The sequence below is a fragment of the Phoca vitulina genome, unplaced genomic scaffold (assembly GCF_004348235.1).
Source record: "Phoca vitulina isolate PV1807 unplaced genomic scaffold, GSC_HSeal_1.0 scaffold55, whole genome shotgun sequence".
Classification (NCBI taxonomy): domain Eukaryota; kingdom Metazoa; phylum Chordata; class Mammalia; order Carnivora; family Phocidae; genus Phoca; species Phoca vitulina.
Window position 1 is genome coordinate 4600195 of NW_022589758.1, and position 23665 is coordinate 4623859.

The 23665-nt window shown below is 39.4% G+C and overlaps 1 protein-coding gene across 3 annotated transcripts in view; it reads right to left on the minus strand.

Moving 5' to 3' along the window:
• The window catches only part of SCML2 (Scm polycomb group protein like 2), a 94580-nt gene extending 71971 nt beyond the window's left edge, over window positions 1-22609 (minus strand). For 2 of the 3 annotated variants that reach the window (XM_032389617.1, XM_032389619.1), the window contains exons 1-3: window positions 22522-22609; window positions 5660-5705; window positions 2317-2385 (exon numbers count right to left, since the gene is read on the minus strand). In XM_032389617.1, the coding sequence (XP_032245508.1) occupies window positions 2317-2385; window positions 5660-5681 (91 nt within the window). In that variant the 5' untranslated portion in view covers window positions 5682-5705; window positions 22522-22609. The remainder of the gene's footprint in view (window positions 1-2316; window positions 2386-5659; window positions 5706-22521) is intronic. The other variant, XM_032389618.1, reaches the window with a different exon arrangement.
• Between the last annotated feature and the right edge of the window lie 1056 nt (window positions 22610-23665).

Genomic DNA, 23665 nt, shown 5'->3' on the forward strand with positions numbered 1-23665 from the left:
AATACTTTCAGCCCCCAAAGCTGTTCAGTTTGGCTGCCCACGTGCTGAGACCCTACCAATAACATAGGGAAACACACATAGCAACAGGCTTTACTTAGATTTAGATTTGCTTAAATTTAGATTTGACGTATCTTCAATAATACCACAGCTGGAATTCCTGAGCAGGAGCCAAAATAGTCAGAAAGTCTTATCCAAACCTGAGGACCCAGTCTGCCTATGCATCTTATCCTCATGGACAAACTGGAGCAGGGGAATGTTATTCTCCCTCAGAAAAGAGGCCTGGCAACTGACAGGTTTGTTCATGAGACAGTTGTACACATATAACCATGTGATCTGATTGTGATTTGCACATGTCCGTGGTCCTTCCTGTTTGCCTTGTACTCTATTCTAATCCATACATTAGCCCAAACACCTTTTGACAAACTGAACATAATCTATATGAGCCACCTTGGTTTTCTCCAGAGTAAATCAGAATCCTAATGTCTCCCAGCAGTGCTAGGCTTGGGTTCAGAGGCTCTGTAAAGAAGATGGGCAAAATATCTAGAGTTGGAAGCTTCTCAGCTGAATGATCAGCACCTACTACTTCACAGCAATTATCACAACTATAACTGGGGATTTGTTTAATGTCAATCTTGCCCCCTAAGCTCAAAGAGGGCAGGCATCATGTTTGTCTTATTCATCACTGGTTTTCCATAAAAGGTTGCCAGTATGTGCCAGGCACTGTCCTAGGTACTGTGGACACAGCAGTTAATAGAACAGACAAAAGTCCTGGCTCTCTTGGAGCTCACCTTCTAATGGTCACTGATTTCTAAGATGAGATGTTAGGGTCAGGGCCCTGAGAAATATCTGCAGATGTCTGTAAATTTGATTAAGTAATCTCATTTTTTCCATCAAGTTTGAGAATTTTGAAAAGTTACTAGTTTCAATCTTTAAGAATATATTTTTTTAATTTCTTTTTATGAAATGTCCAGAATAGCAAATCTATAAAGACAGAAAGTAGATAAGTGGTTGCCTAGAGCTGAGGGAAGGAAGAGGCATTGGGGAAAAACAGGGAGTGACTACTAACTGGATACAGGATTTCTTTTTAGGATGATGAAAATGTTCTAAAACTGATTGTGGTGATAGCTGCACAAGTCTGTGAATATACCAAGAACCAATGAATTGTATACTTTAAATGGGTGAATTCTATGGTATGTGAATTATATCTCAATAAAATGGTTATATTAAAAAAATAAAACAGAGACGAATTTGTAGGGATGAGGAAGAACATTTTAACCTAATGGCCTCCCTTTCCTTGGAGGGTTTTGGGGGTTGGAGGGAATTGCTGAAGAACAAAATAAGGCCAATGGAAAAGGGAGCTAAGGAAGCACTGGAGGCTGAGCCACAGTGAGGAAGAAGAATGATTCCATGCGGATTACCGCTATAGGCAATCTTCCTGTAGGAACAGAAAGTCATAGGTGAACTACCCCAAGAGTGGGGCTGGCAGGACAGGTACAACAGAAAAACAAGGGGCAAAAGGTTTGCCTGGAAAACTCTGATAAACACAGTAAGTTTGTTATAGTTATTTTTTTATTCAGCTTTTTGTGTGCATATGACTAACTTTTTTGTTTTCCTTAAAAGCAGGTACAGATCCTATCTCCTGAGTCCCTGATGCAGTGCTATACACTTGCTGTCCACAATAAGGAACTTAAAACATGAATTAATAACTCATGGTTAATAAACATTTACTGAACATTTACTGTATGCCTAGGCATTATATTAGATGCTTTACATTCATTTGCTTTATTTAATTCCAATAGTCCCATGAAGTAAGTAGTATCATCCTTGTGCTACCGAGAAGAAAAAAGAGACTAAGAACATTGAGTAATTTGCCCAAGGTCAAAAAGCCGGTAAAGAATGAGGTCAGGATTCTAGAACAGGTCTGTCAGACCTCCCAATGCCTAAGCTTTCATCCAATGAACTATCTTTTGACCATCAAAAAATGGATTTCCACATTGACTCTAATATTAGAAGAGTTTTTATTAATCAAATTATCGTTTTTAATTGGTAATAAATGGTAATTATGAACTAAGTATCTTCAATTTGGCAAAAACTGCATTGAAATGCATGATTTTTTCTACTTTAATCCCATACCAATTTATCTCTAAAATAAAACCAAAGTAAAATTTTCAAAATAAAATCTTTTACCTTTCCTATTGCTAAGGTTTTACATTTACAGGAGTTTACTATACATAGACTATACCAAAAGCAGTAAGAGTTCATACCAACACTGAGTGAAGAGAAAAATATATTGTACTGAACTACTTTAAAACCTACCATTTTGCACAGAAGATGTACCTGAGTGAGGAGCTTTCTCTTGATTCTCCTTCTTGGCATCCATTGAATCTAAAAAATGAAAGAAAATAGTGAGCAACACTGGAAGGCCATAGCAAAAGTCTAAAAGAGCTCTTAGAAAACCTATAAACTAGGGTGCCTGGGTGACTCAGTCGGGTGACTGTCTGACTCTCGGTTTGGCTCAGGTCATGATCTCATGGGTCATGGAGTAGAGCCCTGCATCAGGCTCCGTGCTCAGCAGGAGTCTGCTTGAGATTCTCTCCCTCTGTCCCTCACCCCACTCACGCTCGCTCTCTTTTTCTCTCTAAAATAAATAAATTAATCTTAAAAAAAAAAAGAAAACCTACAAACTAAAACTATTTTCTAATAGGACCCAGTTTTAATTTTATAATTAATATCCTTATTTTCTGCATAGGATTTCACTTTCTAACATACTGCGTATCTTACAATTTGCCCATTTATTTTGTCTATTGTATGTCTCATTCCACTCAAATGTAAGCTCCAAAAGGGAGCTTATCCCCTTCTCTCCCCCTCTATAAAATTAAAAAAAAAAAAGAATTAACGTACCCTAGAAATAAACCGCATGCTTTTAAGAGTTTAAAACGTAAGAGGGAAATTGGAATACATGTAATTCAATAGACAATGTAATAGGCAGAGATTTTTCTCTGTGCCAAGCTGAGGAGCTCCAATAGCACTAGACCTTGTGACTTTACAAATCTAAGACATTATTTTGTCCATATATATATATATATATATATATATATATACACACACATATATATACACACACATCTTAAAGGACTCATTTTTTAAAATTAATCATAATACTGTTATTATGCTGAAAAAAATTAACCATAATTCCTTAATAACATCAAATAAGCAGTCAGTGTTCATATTTCCCCAAACGTCTTATTTTAACTGTGTGAATCAGGACCCAAATAAAGTCCATATATAGCAATGGATAATAAGTGTCTTAAGTCTCTTTTGATACTTATAGGCTCCTCCTCCTCCTCTTTTTTTTCCCCCCTTCCTCTGGATTTTTTTTTTGCTCATGATACCAGTTTAGTTTTACAGTCTGGATTGTGCTGACTAGCTCCTATGCTGCTGGGTCCTGGTCCTTATCTTTTCTCTAAATATAAGCTATTAGTGGGGCACCTGGGTGACTCAGTCAGTTAAGCATCTGCCTTCGGCTCAAGTCATGATCCCAGGCTCCTGGGATCAAGCCCACATCAAGCTTCTTGCTCAGCAGGGAGCCTGCTTCTCCCTCTCCCTCTGCCTGCCACTCCCCCTGCTTGTGCTCTCTCTCTCTCTGACAAATAAATAAAATCTTAAATAAATAAATAAATAAAAGATATTAGTGTGTTGAGCTTAATCAGATTCAGGTTTGGCTTTTTTGAGGGGAGGAGAGAAGAAGGTGACTTCACAGGTGGTGTTGTGTACTTCTCACAAGAGGCTCCTAATATCTAGTTCTTTCTCTTTTTGTGATACGAACAGCCACAGATGGCTATTGCTTAGATCCATTAGTCCATTAGTGGTTACAAAATGGAGGTATTCTAATTTTATCATCCTGTCTTTATTAGCCAGAAAACTTGTATAGAAAGAAACCTCCCCTCTTCAATCATTCAATTACCTGAGGTACAAATCACATAGGAAAGTCACAAGCAACACTTCATTCTTTTCCTTTACTTTCTAATTTTCAAAATAATGAGCTGGATCCCAAGCATTCTCCAGATAACCAGTAAGTTTTGTTCTGCTGTGTCATTATGAACTCATGAATTTAACCATACTTAATGTGTTGCCAATCTAGCACTGTTTTACTCTTATTGATACCCAAATTGTCAAACGACAAGCTTCTCGAAGAAGGATCTATGAATGATACCAGGTATCATTTTAAGGTAACAATTTAAGGTAACAGATCTACTTTCTGGTTATGACTCAGTGCCTCTTCAAGATGTGTGAACATTTGAGATGGATATATAAATTGCTTTCTATTTAAATGATTTGACTAGTACAAAGAAAGTACACACCTATTTACTAAATAGTTCTACAGTAAGATTTTCTAATAGGAAAGAAAGTAAAACTGTAAAGGCATGGCTCCTGCTCTAGAGAAGCGGAGAATCTAGTTACAGAGACTACACTAAACACCTGACAAAAGTGGGAATAGCAGAGGACAACATTCAGCAGTCAGCCACAGAAAAGCTCCTAAGAGACATAGGACTTGAACTGGATCTTGAAGGAAGAACATGATTTAGGATGGCAAAGGTGTGCAGGATGTATTATAGAAAAGAAAATACAGTTGATCCTTGAGTAACATGGAAGTTAGGGGTACCCATCACCTTCAGTCAAAAATCCACAAATAACTTTTGACTCCCCAAAATCTTAAGTACTAATAATCCAGAAATGGTTCACTTGAGAGTTTTTTCAAATTGTCACAAATCTCCAAAAAATTTCCCAATATATTTATAAGAAAAAAATCCACATATAAGTGGACCCATGCAATTCAAACCCATGTTGTTCAAAGGTCAACTATACAACTCAAAAGAGAGAGTGCAAATGAGTGTGGCATATTCAAGGCAAGGTGAGCAGACTTCTCACTAAAGCAAGACAAGATGAAGCTTATTTATTTGTTTGTTTGTTTGTTTGTTTATGGGGGTGCGCAAAGGAAGAGAGAGAATCTTAAGCAGGTTCCATGCCCAGCACGGAACCCAACATGGAGCTTGATCTCATGACCCTGAGATCATGACCTGAGCCAAAATCAAGAGTCAGTCGCTTAGCCGACTAAGCCACCCAGGCACGCCAGGATGAAGCATTTTTTAACCAATCATATTAGAGTTAGAAGATTTGGATTCTGATTTTAACTTTGTCACAGACTGTTGTATGACCTGTTCACTTAAACTCCCTGTCAGTTTTCTCACTTATAAAACTTGGAAGAAGGGGCGCCTGGGTGGCTCAGTCGGTTAAGCATCTGCCTTTGGCTCAGGTCATGATCCCAGGGTCCTGGGATGGAGACCCACATCATCGGGCTCCCTGCTCAGTGGGGGGCCTGCTTCTCCCTCTCCCTCTGCTGTTCCTCCTGCTGTTCTCTCTCTTTCTCTCTGTCTCTCTCTGTCAAATGAATAAATAAAATCTTTAAAAAAAAAACTAGTGAGGAAAAACATAATTATCTTTAATAGCTATTCAGTTCTGAAATTCCAATTCTAAGCACCTAACATCTCCTATGACTTTATTTCTAAAAGGACTTTTTTTCAAAAGTTCAGTCTACTAGAAGGTACTCATCCCAAATGAATAACTAAAAATATCATCACATTTAGGAATTAAATCTTACCTTCGTTCACTGTTTGCCCCATGGTATTCTTTTCTGGTACTCTTTCCTACAAGGAGAAAGATCAATTAATGCCTCCTTTTAGCATATTTCTGAAGGGCATTATTATTAGAAATCAGTTATAGATTTAGATCATTTTAATTTATTTCCCTTTACTAAAAATAAGTTCAGTAGATTAGTAGTTGGCAGGGGCTGGGGAAAGAGGGACTAGGGGAGCGACTACTAATGGGTATGGGTAAGGGGTCTCTTTTTTGGGGTGATGAAAATATTCTGGAATTAAATAGTGGTGATAGTTATACAACCTTGTGAATACACTAAAAACAACTGAATTATAACACTTTAAAAGGGTGAATTTTATGGTTAAATGAATTAAAAGGAGCAGATGGTAAATTGGTAGAGTTGGGATTCAATCTGAGGCCTATCCCAAAACCCACTTGAGCCCATATTATGGAGAGATGGAAGAATCATGACTGTGTTAGTAAAACTTGTAAGAACTGCAAGAGTCAAGTCTTCTAACAAGACAATTACTTGTTCAAAGATCTGTGTATTGTGAGCCATTAATTCATTCATTAATTCAAACTTTTCCTGCATGTCCTCAATATGCCAGGCAATCTACAACAAAGATAAATAATACACTGCCCTTGCCCTCCAACAGCTCCATCCAGGAGCTATGAATAAAAAACACAATATGAGTGCTATAGAAGAGGTATGTACACAGAAATATTTAATATGGCAATTGGATATCCATCTCTCATTACTCTGTGTGCCTGTGGTCAGAACATGATAATGTGTATAACAGAAGATAATTTGTTATTTAAAGAAGCCCATGGAGAACACATTCATTAAGCCACCCAGAACGCCTTCTGCATCTCTGACTCAACAGACTTAAACTCAAGCATCATCTCCTCAAAATCTGCTCCTTCTGACACTGACATTTTTGTTTCTCCTACCGACACACTACTCTTCCAGGTACTTGGGATTTAAAACTCCAGGTATGACTGAATGTGTGAAGTTCTCTTCTTTCACTCACACATTCAATCAGTAGCCAACATGCACTCTCTCATTTCTCTTTCCCCTGGCACTAACTGGTTTATACACTCATTAGCTCCTGCCTGGTCTAATACCATAGTCGCCTAACTCATTTTGCCACAAGAGTCTTTCCCCACCACAACCTACCCAATACCTGTCAGATACGGACTAAGCTGCTTTCTTGCCAAATCAGCTACCTGCTTCAGTGATTTCACTGACTACTGAATTGAACAAAAAATCTTCTGCTGGGCCTAGTTAAGGTCCCTCACAATTTCAAAGCCACCTGACATCTACCGCCTACAGCTATACTGTGGCCTAGTTCAAAACTCATCATGTTGTTCCATCTGCATGGGATACCCTTTCTTCTGCTGCTTCTTGAAATCCTAGGCATCCTTTAAGACCAAACATAAATCCCACCTCCTTCTTAAAGCTTTTCTTGTTCCTTTCTATATCACCACCATCTGTTTCCAGGTGTGATATAGTCATGTATTTAACAAATATTTACAGAATTCCTATATGCTTGGTGCTGTGTAGACAGAAGATACACAATCTACTACAAAAGACCTTAGAAATCTAGTGAAAGAGACTTATTAACAACTAATTATCGAACAAAGAATAAAATACAAGCTCTATTAAGAGAGGTAAAAGTGGTGCTCTGTGCAAAGACAAAAACACAATTAACTGGGAATATAAAAGAAGCCTTTTCAAAAGAAGTGGCACTTGAACTGGTCCTTTAAAGATGAGTATTTCAATGAGCAGAGAAGACAAAGAGAGGAATTTCAGACTGAAGATACAAAATGAGTGGACACTGAAGAGGCTCCTGCCTCCTCTACTTGATTATGAAATGCTAGACTTGCTCAGGTTCCTTCTGGGCTCTTATTTCCCTCTACAGTCTCTCAGGGCCCATGCCTTCAGAAGCCACCCATACAGAGATGATTCACAAAGCACTACCTCCCCTTCTGAGACATCAGCCCTGAAAGTCAGATTGGAATAATCAAATGAATTAAATATTCAATACCACTGTGAGTGAGGATGTTTTCAATTAAAGACCATAGCCGAGTGGCTAAAGAAAAAGACAAAGTGAGGGTGCCTGGGTGGCTCAGTCAGTTAAGCCTCTGCCTTCAGCTCAGGTCATGGTCCCAGGGTCCTGGGATTGAGCCCTGCATTGGGCTCCCTGCTCAGTGGGAAGCCTGCTTCTCCCTCTCCGTTTGCCCCCCACCCCACTCATGCTCTCTCTCTCTATCTCAAATAAATAAAATCTTAAAAAAATAAATTTAAAAAGAAAAGAAAAAGACAGTATTTGAAATATATAAAGGGTGCTGAATCCAAGCAGAAAGTAAAGGGAGATGAGCTGTAATCCAGGTAGGGAGTGAAGGCACTTACCAACTCTAATCAGAGAGCAAAAAGTTGTGAATTACATTAAAATAAGTTCCTCTACTCTACAAAAGGGGCTCAGTTGAAAAACTGAGGGATGGGTCACACATAAAGGGTATACCCAGGTTCCTATGCCCTTCTTTCAAATCTCTGAACTATAACTGAACTCTTGATCTCAACTGTTATCATTTGCTCCCATTAGTTGAGTAAGTAATCTTATAATCCTAGGAGGTGAAGATATATGTATAGAGATGATTAAAAGTAAATCTTTGAAGACCTAAATAAGTAAATCCATGTACCATGCACACAAGTTGGAAGATTTCTTAAATAGGCATAAAATTGCACAAGCCATAAAAGAAAATATTAATAAACTGGATTTAATAATTTATCCAAAGGCAATATTTAATGAAGATAGAGTGGTATTGGCATAAGGATTGACATACTGACCAATGGAACAGAATAGAGTCCCAAAAGATACACATATATATATATATGATGAATAGATTTTCTTTTTTTTTTTTTAATTTATTTGACAGAGAGACAGAGAGAGAGCACAAGTAGGCAGAGCAGCAGGCAGAGGGAGAGGGAGAAGCAGGCTCTCCGCTGAGCAAGGAGCCAGACATGGGCTTGATCCCAGGACCCTGGGATCATGACCTGAGCCGAAGGCAGCCGCCCAACAACTGAGCCACCCAGGCACCCCGTGAATAGATTTTCAACACAAGGGCCAAGGTAATTTAATGGAGAAAGGATAGTTTTGGGTTTTTTTCTTTTTCCAACAAATAGTACTAGAACATCTCCATGTACCAAAAAAAAAAGAAAAACAACACTTATCTCAGAAGTTAATACACAAAAATTACCTCAAAAAAAGATCATAAATTTAATGTAAAGCCTGCAACTGTAAAATTTCTAGAAGAAAACACAGAGACCTTGTGACTCTAAATTAAGCTATGACTTCTTAAATATGACACAAAGAAGCACAACACATCAGAGAAAAAACTGATACACTGGACTTTATCAAAACTAACAACTGCTCTTCAAATGATACTGTTAAGAAAAGGACAAGCCACGGAATAGGAGAAAATACTTGCAAAATATGTATCTGATAAAAGATCTGCATCCAGAATATATAAAGAACTCTTACAACTCAATTTTTAAAAGGCAAACAGCCCAATAAAAACATAATTGGCAAAAGATTTGGACGATCACTTTGCTAAAGAAGATACACAAATGGCCTGTTAAGCATGTGAAAAGATGTTCAACATCATTAGTATTTGGGGAAGCACAAATTAAAACCACAATGAGATACGACTACATAAAATGGCTAAAATTAAAAAGAATGACAATACCAAATGTTGATGAAGATATGGAACAATTAGAACTCTCATATGCTACTGGTGGGTATAAAATAATTTTTTAAAAGATTTTATTTATTTGAGAGAGAGTAAAAGAGAGAGCAAGCAAGCATGAGTGGAGAGGGGCCGAGGGAGAGGGAGAAACAAGCTCCCGGCTGAGTGCTGAGCCCAACGTGGGGCTCAATCCCAGGACTCCAGGATCATGACCTGAGCCACTCAGGTGCCCCTAAAATAAGTATTTCTATAAAAAAAGAACTTTCTTAGAGTTAAATGCAATGCAAATATTCTTAACTTCAAAACCAATGCTTTGGAATCCAAACCACTTATTTTAAAGGTAGACCCACAGACCAAGGAATAAAATAAATACTATTTACCCCCAGATAAAGACAGGAAGAATTCCAGATCCCTTTAGTCTGAGGTTAGCCATATTAGATAAGATCAACTCTTTCAGAGTTTGGAAACTTTTCCTTTTCAATTATCATAGTCACTCAGCACCAGTGCGCAGATGTATCCCTTGTGAATTCCAAAGTCATGCCAAATAAAGCCTTCAATACACAAAAAGAACTCAAACTGTTTATGAGTGCATGAGTCAGTGACTCAATAAGCTTTCCCTTTCAGCCCTCATGGTGTTAAAGTGCAGTGAGTTGTTTGAAGACACCATTCAGACTCAACCATAGAGAATAAACTGAAGGTTACCAGAGGGGAGGTGGGTAGGGGCGATGGGTGAAATAGGTGATGGGGATTAAGGAATGCACTTGTCATGATGAGCACTGAGTGATGTATGGAACTGTTGAATCACTATAAAATATTTGTTTTCAAATATTCTGAAATTCATATATTTCCTTGATTTGTTTTTCTCTCCTGACTCTCCCCAATATTTCTACTATCGAAGGTTTATATTTGGCATATGCAAATGTGTAAATTCTTTTTTCTTTTTCTTTTTTGGGGGGTGCCTGGGTGGCTCAGTCGATTAAGCAACTGCCTTCGGCTCAGGTCATGATCCCAGAGTCCTGGGACCGAGCCCCGTGGCGGGGGGGGGGGGGTCCCTGCTCAGCGGAGAGTCTGCTTCTCCTCTCCCTCGGCCCCTTTCCACCACTTGAGCTCTTTCTTTCTCTCTTTCTCTCTCTCTCTCTCTGTCTCTCGCTTGAGCGCACTCTCCCTCAAATAAATAGAATCTTTTAAAAAAGAAAAAAAAGGAGAGTGCACCGCGGGGGGGGGGGGGGTGGTTAGGGAGGGACAGAGGGAGAAGGAGGGAGAGAATCTTAAGCAGGGTCCACCCCCAGTGCAGACCCCAATGCAGGACTCAATCTGAGGAACCTCTGAAATCAAGAGTAGGATGCTCAACTGACTGAGCCATCCAGGCACCACACAAATGTGTAAATTCTCAATCTAGGCACTAGATGTAAAATCAAGTGAATGCTTAAACTTACTTTTTTTTAAAAAATATATTTTTTTAATTATGAGACAGATAAGAAAAGGGGGAAAAAAATCACCTATAACCCTACCATCAAACAATACCTGCTGTTAACCATCTGGTGTATATCCTTTCAATTGTTAAAAATCACATACGTAAATCCATATATAATATACATTTGAACCACTTTTAAATATACACTTTCCAAATTCCATATATCAATAATCTTCTAATAAAATTCTCCCCATATGATAATTCATAAAAGCAATATTTTTAGCTAAAATAAAAACTAGACAATAATAAATGCCTTTTAAAAGTTCATGCCTTGGGGCGCCTGGGTGGCTCAGTCGGTGAAGCGTCTGCCTTCAGCTCAGGTCATGATCTCAGGGCCCTGGGATTGAGCCCCGCGTCCGGCTCCCTGCTCAGCAGGGAGTCTGCTTCTCCCTCTCTCCACTCATGCACTCTCTGTCTCTCTCAAATAAATAAATAAAATCTTAAAAAAAAAAAAGTTCATGTCTTAAGGAAAAACTCCACTATTCTCAAGATTAACACTCAAAATAGGAGAAAAATTAGTGCTTATTTTGTAATCTAAAAAGTGATAAACACCAGGGCACCTGGGTGGCTCAGCAGGTTAAGCTTCCAACTCTGAATTTCAGCTCAGATCAGGATCTCTGGGTCATGAGATCAAGCCCCCCATCAGGTTCTACACTGTGGGTAGAGCCTGCCTAAGATTCTCTCTTTCCTTCTCCTTCTGCCCCGCCCCTTAAAAAAAAAAAGTGATAAACACCAAGTTAGATGAAAATACATTTACTAGGGCATTGGGTTAATTTTTAAGTTTACGACATATTTATCAAACATTTTTAATATTGTTTGATCACCAAAACTTTTCACCATTTCTATATAATTGTTTTGTCCTATACCATGCTATTTTTAAGAAGGATTAGTAGTTCCAGTATAAAAACATACTTATAGAAGGATGGGGCTTTTATTATTAAAAAGAGCAATTAGGGGTGCCTGAGTGGCTCAGTTGGTTAAGCAACCAACTCTTGATTTTGGCTCAGGTCATGATCTCGGGGTCGTGAGATCCAGCCCTGTATTGGGCTCTGCGCTGGGCGTGGGACCTGCTTGGGATTCTCCCTCCCTCTGCCCCTCCCCACCCCTAAAAAAAAAAAAAGAGCAAATAAAAATGTACTAGTTGGAAAAAAATTAGTACTCAACCTGAATGATTAATTTCTCTCTGGTCTATGTAAGTTTCACTACAAGATAAAAATACAAATTCAATGGAAAAAATAAACATTTTCCTAGGGCTGAGTACTAGGAGGAATATGTACAGATCTTGATGTAAAGAAATGCTGGTTAATTTAATACAAACTATCTTTAGGTATAATTTGAGAAAACATAAAAGTTCTATTGTCTGTCTTAAAATGCCCCAGCATTACACTGTAATTCACCTACATCTTTCGTCACAATACGAAGGTAGAGATTATAGAAGCCAAAGGAACAGACCATGATCTACTGGTAAATACTGCTAGCATTAACTCATAGTTGAATTCCCAGTGCCTCAAATAAAGATATGCCGTGGAGCTAAGAACATATCTATATGACTTACATACCAGATATGAAGATAGCACAGCTGCTGTCTTTCTGGAAAAAATTAAGAGCCTAACATTCTTTTAGAAATAAAAACGCATCTCACACAGTTGTCGTCTGCACAGGAAACAACAGAAAAGCTTAATTTTGCTCTCAATATACTTTGAACTGCTTCAGCACTTTTAAGAAAGACTCAAATAAGACTCCCAAAGTAGTTCTCCATGTTACATGAGAGAGAAAATTTGGGCAAGGAAAAAAAAAATTAAAAGCTTTGTTTTGTTTTTGCCAGCATACAGAGAAGTTGCTTCACTAAATGCATATAAGGAGCAACTTCACTGTGCTAAAAAAAAATTTTTTTTCAAGTATAAATCAGCCAAAAGAAAAGTATTAGGATAGCACTATTTTTTTTCAAAGATTTCATTTATTCATTTCAGAGAGAGAGAGAGAGAGAGCACACAAGTATGAGTGGGGGGAGGGGCAGAGGGAGAAACAGACACCCTGCTGAGCAGGAAGCCGGATGCAGGGCTCCATCCCAGGGTCCTGGGATCATGGCCTGAGCAGAAGGCAGACGCTTAACCAACTGAGCCACCCAGGCACCCCTGGTTAGCACTATTTTATAAGTGTCTGACACTGACATTTCCTTTACCAACATACCACAGCTACACTAAATCTAGTTGCTGTATCTAGCAAACTTTGAACAAGCATTGATATTCTGGGACCTTTTACAAAACCATTTGTTTTGAAGACTGTAATTTGTTATAGAATTAAGAGCTGAGAAGAGATCAACAAATGCTTTGAAAATCCCTGCATTGTCTTCAGCCATTTCTCAGTATGATTAAACAATGATTAATAGTGGAATTATTTTTTTAATTAATTATTTTTTTATTTTTAAAAGATTTTATTTATTTATTTGACAGAGAGAGAGAGAGAACACAAGCAGGCAGAGAGAGAGGGAGAAGCAGGCTCCCTGCTGAGCAGGGAGCCCGACGTGGGGCTCGATCCCAGGACCCTGGAATCATGACCTGAGCTAAAGGCAGATAGATGCTTAACCAACTGAGCCATCCAGGCACCCCAATAGTAGAATTATTAAACCTAAAATTCCCATTGATCTTACATGATTCTGGAGAAAATTCTAGGGGTTTTTTTTCTTCTTTGAGAAAGACAAAGTTTTAAAGAACTATTTGGCAAGTTAATGGGTCTATAATTCTAAGATTACAGGGCCTTTCCATTACTTGTTTGTTTCAGGTTGTTGGTTTTGCTTTTCCATTTTTCTTTTTTTTTGGTTTTGTTTTGAAGGTAAGGTAATACACCTTGAGTCTCTTATTAGAGACCACTATGTGAAAAGTCAATAAGGGTAAACATTTTGACAAGGACAGGAACTTAAGTCTGACAAGGAAGAAATCTCCCAGGGCCCTTTTCAACTTTAAGCCATTGGTCAGATGTTATAAAATGGATGGAATTATATAGAATCTCAACCTGAGAAGGTATAAAAATAAACAAAATACAGCTGAAGAAGATAAGGTTGTTCCTGCACCAAGAGCAAAACTTGCTGCGTTATTTCCCAGACAGAAGTCCCATAGGTGGGAATACATAATGTCCAAACTTAAGCATTTATTATTAGACTTGTTCGCTGAACCTCCCCCATTTGGCAGATATTAAAATCCACATTTTTTTAAAGAGTAAAGTGACCTTAAATTGAGACAACATCAAAGTTTTATCGGTGTAGAAAAGATTCTCTACTATATTATACATTTACCAGACTAACTTTTCCTGGTAACTAAGATTTTGGTAATAAATAAAACAACACTCAAAACAAAAAGAGATGCTCGGATACTTTACTTTTTGCAATCTGACCACTACCTTCCTTCTTTTCCCACAACTGCTTTCCAAAACCCTAATTACTTCCCAGGGATCAGACCCCATTTCAGTGTTTCAGCCCTTATTCTCTTGACACTTCAGGAGTGATAGGTCACCCCTCATTCCAGACACTTCTCGTCTAAGCCTCGGGTTCTCTGATTGTCCTACCTCTATTATCCCTCTGTGTCTACTTCCTCCTCCTGTCCTAGCCATTTATCTTCTCTATTCTCTAGTCAGTCTCTTTCTCTAGATTCTAGTAATTTTAGAGTCTAGAATCTCATTCTATTCCATGGTGATGCAACATCCCTATGTGTATGACTCCTACATCAGCATCTCTAGTCTCAATCTCTCTCCAAAATTTCTAGTCTAGCCAATTGAACATCTGTCTAAATGCCTCACAACTACTTCAAACATTACATATTTAAGAAATCAAACTCTTGGGGCACCTGGGTGGCTCAGTCGTTAAGCGTCTGCCTTCGGCTCGGGTTATGATCCCAGAGTCCTGGGATCGATTCCCGCATCGGGCTCCCTGCTCAGCCAGGAGCCTGCTTCTCCCTCTCCCACTCCCCCTGCTTGTGATCCCTCTGTCACTGTGTCTCTCTCTGTCAAATAAATAAAATCTTTTGCCTTCCAAAATAAGTGACTCTTCCTCTGCTTCCTTTTTTAATAAGCATTACTAATACCCAATCTTTCTGAAATAGAAGTCATCTTTGATTCTCTTCTTCCTTTGTCCAGTATCTTATCAATTACCAAGTTCTGCTGATCCTTGAAGAGCAGAAAGCTGGTAGTGAAAGAAAAATGATTCAAACCTAAGTCTGTTAAGACTCCAAAAAGACAGAGTTTCAATACACTGTCCATGCTTTGAAAGGGAAAAGGAGACACACCATGCACTTTGGATAGAGTGGATCCATGAGGCATAAGAAAGTAAAAATTATGGTCCCTAGGGTCTAATGATGATAGTGATGAAAATGGTAATAATAAATACTATGAGTTGTCACTGACTGAACTCTTGCTAAATGTCTGGTACCCTACTAGGGCCTTTATATACATTTTTCCTATCTAAAGCCTATTACAAGCCTGGAGGGTTGTTACTGTTATTAATGTCCATTTGAAAGTTAAGAATATTGAGGCTCAAAGATCTGCACAAGATCACCCAGTTAGATTGGACATAGGTCCTTGAATGCTTAACCATTTTACTAGAATTTCTTCTGTTGTGTTTGTGTACATGCTTTATCTCCCCTGGTGGAAATAAGCTTTTAGGGGCAGTATTATGCCTGGTTCATCTTTGTATTCTCCATTATCTATCCACAGTGTCTTTCATAATGTAGGGCCCCTAAAATGTTTGCTAAATGAGTAAATATAATCTGCTATGCTACTGGCTACTTATACCTAAACCATATAGTCCCAGGACATTGTGGTTTTAAAAAAATTGGGGGGGGGGCTGGCTGTCATTGTTGTTCTTCTCTGTTCCTTCCTGCAATATTCAATCTGCTACGGTTTAATTTACACAAGTCTAGGTCAACAGGCCAAGGAGAAAAATTCTGTGAGATCTGAGACAGTCCCCTACTCCTCACATCATCCTCCTTCCCAACATCTGAAAAACCTTTAATTTTTTACTCTGAATTTGATTTCTAGGATGTTTGAGGTCTCAAAAAGACAGGCCCCCCAGTGTAAATTGGTCACTACTGTAAGTGTTTTTTTTGGGGGGGGAGGAGAACAGCTAGGAATATATGCTGTACCAGAATTCAGTTTATAAATTCAAATCACATTACAATTGGAACTAAAACACATGCTTTAAACCAATATTCACATACACAAAAAGGAAAAGACACTGTTACTACACACAAAATAACTTGGTTGCATAAATATTTTATTATATTCCCTTGAGTATATCAATAGTATAAGAAGTTTCAAGGCCAGGAGAGGTTCACAGATATGCTTGCTGGTAGTTTTAAAGAAAATGTTGGAATAAGTGATAAAGTTATACACATACATAATTCACCAGAAAATATTAATGAAATAGCATAAGTAGAACTTTTTTTTCTTTTTTAGCCTATCTTGTTATAAAGACACTGTTTTTAAAATTGAATAACAAACAAAAAAGCTCTTCTTTGCTGCCCAGTCAATATGTAAGAGGATGATAGGGAAGCCTGAGTTAACTGCATTAAGATAGCACCTTTAAGTTTTTCATTTTGACTTGAAAATAGTTTATTACTTTGGTTGCAAAAAGTACTTCACATTTCTACCTAAATGCAAAAACTAATACCGATTTAAGTGAAATACATTATAGCTATATATTTTCCTTTGACAAAGAGCAGCTGGCTCTTTTTTAACTTTTTTAACTTTTTTTTGCTTCTGGTAATAGTGATCATCCTAATAGAGGATAGGAAAAATGTACATATCCATCATATAGCCATATATAACTTGTTGGAATTGGACGTGATTCATTACTTAAGGATCGCACAAACACCTACTCAATTCACTCAAGTAAATAATCAAATTTCCCATTTTCTGATATATCTATAAAAGTAATCAGAAAAAAAAACCTCTGAATTCTAATGTTGCAATTACCTTTAAAACTAAAATTCCATCTCTGAATTGTGAATAATCAATATTAAGAATGAACATTTTTGATAGTGAGGATTTATCAAATCTAGCCTCCTGGAGGAAATTAAGGTTTCTAGAGGAGCAATTTTAATTATGCTTTAGTAAAATCTACCCCAAAAAGTTAGAAATTCATCTTTTTCTGTATCAAAACAAACCCAAGAAGAAAATAACTATTTTTAAGAATTTTTAATTTATCTCAAAAATTATAGCTTACAAGTTGAAATAATTACTTGCAATTTTAAAATAATTTATCTGAAAGCTATGCATTTACTTAAGTATGTTATGTCAGAAAACAGATAAATGATAGACAAGTCAAGGGTTGCCAAGATCCCAGTTTATAGTTGTAAATTCCTAAGGTTTTAAAGCATAGCCACAGGCTAATTGCCCAAAGACCTGCTGCCCACCGACATTTGCGGAGGACTGAAGTTAATAGCAGGGCATGTCAATTTACTACAGGCAGCTCTCGGTGCGACATTTTGACAAAAGAACTGGGTCAGGTTACAGCCTGTTCCTATTATCACAGCAGTCTAGATTTATGGTTTCTAACACCAGCCCTACAAGAAATAATGGAAATGATGACAACAACAATCCCTGCTAGACAACAGACTACAGAAAAGCATGCAATAAACCACAGTCTGAAGTGACCAGAAAACTAAACATCCCTGACAACACTTAAAACGTGAGGCAGGTGTCAGTAAATTATTCATTTAAGTATTTCTAGAACCTCTCAAAATCTCAACCCCAAAAAATCTCAAATCAGAGTTTCTAATCTAAAACAAAGCAATATTTAAAGGTACTTACCAGTATAGAGTACTGCATTTTAATTCTTTTAATAACTACCAAAGATAATGTGTTTCATTTGAACAGATTTATGAAGCTCTACCAAATCAATAAAAAATAAAGATAATACTGATCATATTTTTCAAATAACATTAAAGTATATTGAGAAATACTCCAAATAATACTTTAAATCTTTCAAATGGAAGAAAACAGACAACAGTTTTCACAGCAAAAAGCACATGTTTACAACTGTACAGAGAAGCAAGATAACAGAAAAAACACGTGATTCAATCACAACTTAAAACTAAATATATAAGCAAAATCTTAAACTAAGAATGATGAAAGGTGAGAAAAGTGACCAAATGATAAAGAAAATAAGAACTCTCTCAATACACATACTAAATTTAAAAGATCATGTCAAGGTTACAACGTACATACCAAGCAAATGAAGCTGTTTATGACTGGAATTCTGCACCAGTTAATCCTTATGAGAAACGGAGGTTGAGAAAAATCAAATATGTATTCTAAAGACAAAAAGCAAAGAGAGTCCCACCAACTTTTCCCTGAGAAAAGAAAGTATCCTAAAGGTATGCCCTAGAATTGCAATATATCTGCCCCTTCTGAAGTTTACAATGGCACATTACCACAAAAGGTGGGCACTCTCTTTCCGCTCTTACAACAATTTGCTCCTATAAACTTAGGAAGGGGCAGAGCCACAGCCATAAACACAGGTCACAAGTAGTAGGTAGTCAAATGCTATCTTCAAATGCTTCCCAGCTCTTTACTCATAAAAAAAGCTTATTCTTTTTTTTTTTTTTCTCCTTGGTTAAATAAGAAATTCATCTAGCTTAGGGAGATGAGTATGAAATTAAATGGAACAGCACCATCATATAAACTGCTTAAAGGATTCTCAAATATTTCACTTTTCACGCAACAAGATATCCTCATTTTTTACGTCAAAACCTTTCCACCACATGCCCAAAAAATGAAAGTAGGGGAAGGTTTAGGGATATATGTTTAGTAGAAACCATTTAGCATAAAAATCACTCCTATTATTATTTCCAAGGTGGCCAAGGTTTACTTAGACAACATAAAGACAAAATAAGCAAAAATGCCTTACTCATAAAAAGCAAAGAATATATATATGCACATTCCAAATCTTGGATGGCTTCTAAAATTTTTTTTTAAGTTATCCGGCTTTAAGAACCATCACCTCTGTATCTTTTTTAAAATGAGATGTTATCACTATAGTAAAGGCATCTCTATACTTCGAGTAACCAAAGCCCAAACTAGTTAGAGCCTTGGAACACTTACCACTAAATTATACCAACCCATTCTAACATAAGATAAACAGCAGTGGTTTCTTTCAACTATTTCCCTAAGACAAAAGGATCACAAATATTAAGACCCCAACCCAGGGAAGGGTGAACTTTTTCTTTCAAAATCATCAACATCAGCCATTTTCAAAATTTCCAGGTTTTTGGTTCCTGAAATTAACTACCACTTCAAATCCTAAGATATTATATAGTAATTTTCAGACATCAATAATGTTCTTAAAATTCTTAGGGGTGCTTGATTTGCTCACTCCAAGCTACAAAACATCTCCTGGCAATGCCAGACCTATATTCACAACCACAGCCTCACAGCTCTAACACTGATGGCTGGCAGAGCTCACTTTGTTCATATCTTGTGTATCCTAAAAACCAGGAATATGACTATGAGGAGACAATGAAACTCCCAGAGAGGTGAACTAAAAGAGAAAATGACCTCAGATTTCCATTCACAGCTGGAACCAGAATAGAGCTGGCATAAAGGGGAAAAGGGGAGCGGACAGGGTAACCTGGCAAAAAAAAAAAAGACTTAGAGGCAACTAATAACTCAAATAGCAGAGGATCCCTTGCATCCTCCAGTGTTCCAGTTACTAAAGTTACAACAATCATTTCTATTAACCCAAAGAGAGGGACAATAAAATATTCAATTGAAATTTTCCTCCTCCTCCCTCTGCCCCCATCCCACCAAGAGCACAAACTAAAATTGGGATTTGGATTTTCCTTAAATGGAACAAGGGGCTACGTCATTTTCATTCAAAAGACTTGGTATTTACTCAGCCTTTTCAAGGCACTTCACTATCATCAATTATTTCTCGGTGAGGCAGCGCAAGATTACCCTGACCATTTCACTGATGCGGAAACAGACACCAACAGCAAAGGGAACGGGGGCAGGAAGAGGGGAGATAGGAAGCATCTGGGGGGAACAGGCAGGCAGCTAAAAAGGAACAAACCCAAAAGAAAATGAGAGTCACATCTGGCTTATAGCTGGCCACCATAACCCTTATAATTTTTTAGCTCAGAGATTTTTTAAACATTTTGAAAAAAGAAAGTGCTCTAAATTATGAGTCAGTTAATATTTAGTTACAAACTAAACTACTTGGTCATAGAAGCAAAGTTGTTTAGCATTAAAAAAAAAAAAACCTCAATCTCCAGAGCACATAGAGATTTCAATTTATACCAATAATTCATTTTTCTTCCCAAGCCTAATCCATATGTTTATCTGTCTGACCTAGAAAATAATCTCATAAAAATGTATAGCTTTCAACCCAAGTAAGAAATAATTCACAGTTACACCCAGAATTTTGTTTAGAGAATTATAAACAAAACACCGATTCCCTGAATTTGCCCTTGAAATAAAATAACTACTTGTTTTACATTCATATTGATTTTCTTAGCTATAACTTGGAAATTTTCAGGAATAAATTACTGATGGGCAGCCTTAAACATCCAGAAGCCAACATTCACAGCCTCTGAGTAAATGCACCTTGAACTAAACTCCATACTACAGACAGCACAGGCACTTCAAAAAGATGTATTGACTGAAACAAAAAGACTGACCAGTTGCCTCATGAGAAAAACTGATACCACCTCTTTAAGACTGACTCCAATGATTTTTGTAAATATCATGACATCATTAGCTTTAAAGCAACCTCACACATAATGTAGTTCAGTTACATTAATCTTTTTTTTCCAAACAATTTCAAAACAAATCAGGTTCTCTAAAGGAAACAGGTACACACCCTTAAGCTTATAAGGTTGTGTGATATATATGCTATCCATTCAAAAGTTTCAAAGCTGTTTTAAATGTGTTTAAGTTTTTGAAAAGATCTTTCAGATTGTTTTTGAAGACTATGGATAAAACTATAGCCAAACAAATACAAAGCATCAGGTGAGTGCTCATAAATTCACTCCTTTCTCAAAGTCCCAACTGGACTTTTTTCCAAAAGCTTATTTTCACCTTCCTCCCATTAAATATACAAAACCAAAGACTGAAAAAAAAAATTCATCCCTGGAAATACATTATTTAATGAGTACCTAAGAAAAAGAATGGCAAGAAAGGCAAAATAGTGATTACTGAAGAACATTCCCAAGCACTGCTTTTGAAAAGAATCAAATGAATCTATGAACTATTGTTATAATACAATTGCTTGTCATAGGAAGTTGTACTCCATAAATGATATACATCTTATAATGCTGTTTCCCCAAAACAGAAACATGAATAGCTCTGGGAGCCTTAAAAATGCAGCAGCATCCGCAGTTGTTTTGGTAAAGAAAACTATCCCTGATAATTTTGTAAATCATATGATCAAAGTATCCACTTTCCCTGCCTTACCTTCCCCCTACTAACAGATCCACTCACTTTCCAGAGATATCCTAAAGTCACCTTAACACATAATTCATAAAAGCTAATCTAAATCTTCAAGATAAAAGCTAATTTCAAATTATAATCACACTTTGTAATGAATGACAAATGTTTTACAACCCTTAAAAACATCAATAGTCTTAAACGGGGATTTGTAACTACCGGTGCTGGCCAAACGTTTGGGGGCCGGAGAAGGGGGCAAATTACAGACCTCAAAGCTATGTATAACCTCAAGGTGCAAAATCTATTAAATTCGCCTGCTCGCTCTCTGGCGATTTGGCGATTTACACCAGGATGCAGCACAACCACTAGTCAGGTGGAAAAAGCAAGACCGCTGTTCCTTAAAGGCACCAATGGTCCCTAGACCAGGTCACGCCGCGAGAGCACAGCAGCCGCCCTGCAGCTCCTCGGGAGAGTTGGAGCTCCCCTCTCCGCCCCCCCCACACACACACGCAAGGAGGGCCGCGCCCTCCCGCCCCACTTCTCCCCGGCGGGCGAGCCACCGGTGCCCCCCTCCCCAACCGTCCAGAGCCCCGGGGCGCGCATCCGATGGGCACCTGGCACCGGGACCGAACCCGCGCTCCGCCACAGGCGCATCCTTCCGGGCTAACGTTTCCCTCCCAAACTCCAAAAGTTATCTCACAACTCCCCGGAAGGCAACCGGGCGGGCTTCAGCCCAGACCACTCAAAGTCATCACTGCTCCGCAGCCCCACCGCCCACCGGCGCTGCCCCGGGGCCCCAGCTCGGCCCCCCAGCCCAGCTCCACCCACAGCAAGAGGATGCTCAGGAGGGTACTGTCCGTGCTTTGGGCCAGGGGGCGGCTAGAGAGCGACACGGCAACCAAACGCCGCGCAAGGGATGGGCCCGTGACCAGCGACGGGGCCCCGGGGGAATGCGAGGGGCTGCGCAAAAGCAGCTGTGGGGCGTCGTGGAGGGCGCTAGGTGGGGCAGGGGAGCCCTGGCCTCTGGGGTGAGGCTGCCAAAGGTGGGCCACGGGGGTGCGGGGCCGAGCTAAGGCCGGACCCCGCGGAGCGGTAAGGGGGCGTTACTCGCGCGGGACGCGCCGCGGAGGGCTCCCGGCCACCCGCCCGCCCTCGGACAACGACCAGAGATCGGATGCCACGGCTCCGCCTCCCTGCTCCTCACGGGGCCCAGAGTCGCCACGCACCTCGGGTCTCGTCGGCGAAAGGAGCGAAATTGTCACACTGGTCCCGCGAGCCGGTACCGGTCTTCACACCGCCGCCGCCATGTTTGAGAAGCCGCGCGCGGAGCCGCGCATGCCCCGCAACCGCCGCCACCGCCGCCCCGCCCCCGCCCCGGCTGGCCCGCGTGCCCTGCGGTCGCCGCAAGCACGCCCTATGACCGCTGCCGCGTGCGGGGCCCGAGCTGGGGGCGCCGCCGGAAGGCAGTGTGAGCGGCGGCGGGCGACGAGACGCTGCAAGCCCAGGAAAGCCCTTGGTAGTTTTCCTCCATCCTCCCCCTCACCATCTACCCTCCCGCCAAAAAGAAGCCAGTCGCAGCCCAAGCACCCAAAACTGTGATGGGCCCCCAACTGAGACCCCGGGGTCCGCGTCAAGTTCCATTGCGGGAACTCGCTCCCCTTGGCCATCGCCTTTGACTCTGGTCACGCCACCGAAAAGGCAGGCGCTTGCCTAGGAACTGAAGCAAGTTCGATGAGCAAGGAAAATGCAACTCTTTAGAGCAGCTCGAGCAAAGCCACTCCTTCGCGGGTTGCAGCATATTCCTTGAAACGTTGTTTTTTTTTTTTTTTTTTTCCATGGGTTTTTGCCACGCATTCCCCTCCAGCTCCACATTCTGAATTTAGTTGTTCCTCTAAACCCAGGCTTGAGCTAACGGGACTAGGTTAACCCGGAGGGGAAAATAATTTGCTCACTGGTTTGACAGTGCTTGGGAGCGTCCTCGAGAATGCATTTTGGGGTCTCCTCTGCTGTATCTTCCTCGCCCGGGGGCAAGCTGTTGTGCAGGTGGAGGTCGCACCGAGGGGAAGGGGGCGGTCGTAAAAATAACCCTGAAACAGCCCACGAGTCTCCCCGCACAAAATGTAGCAAACAGAAAACCCGAGAAAAACATCCCATCCCTCGTTGTGAGGTTGGGTATAAGCAGATTTAAAACTTTTGTTTGAAAAATAATACAATGTGCTGTGTTAGCGAAAAGTAACCCATTGGCAGGCCTTCTCTCTCCAACTCTGAATAGCTGGATGTAGGTTTTTCATTTGTGATCGCCTTAACTTAGTATATAGGGCATACTGTATTTTTAAAATCATAATTAGGAAATTGAAGCCTAAAACTAAA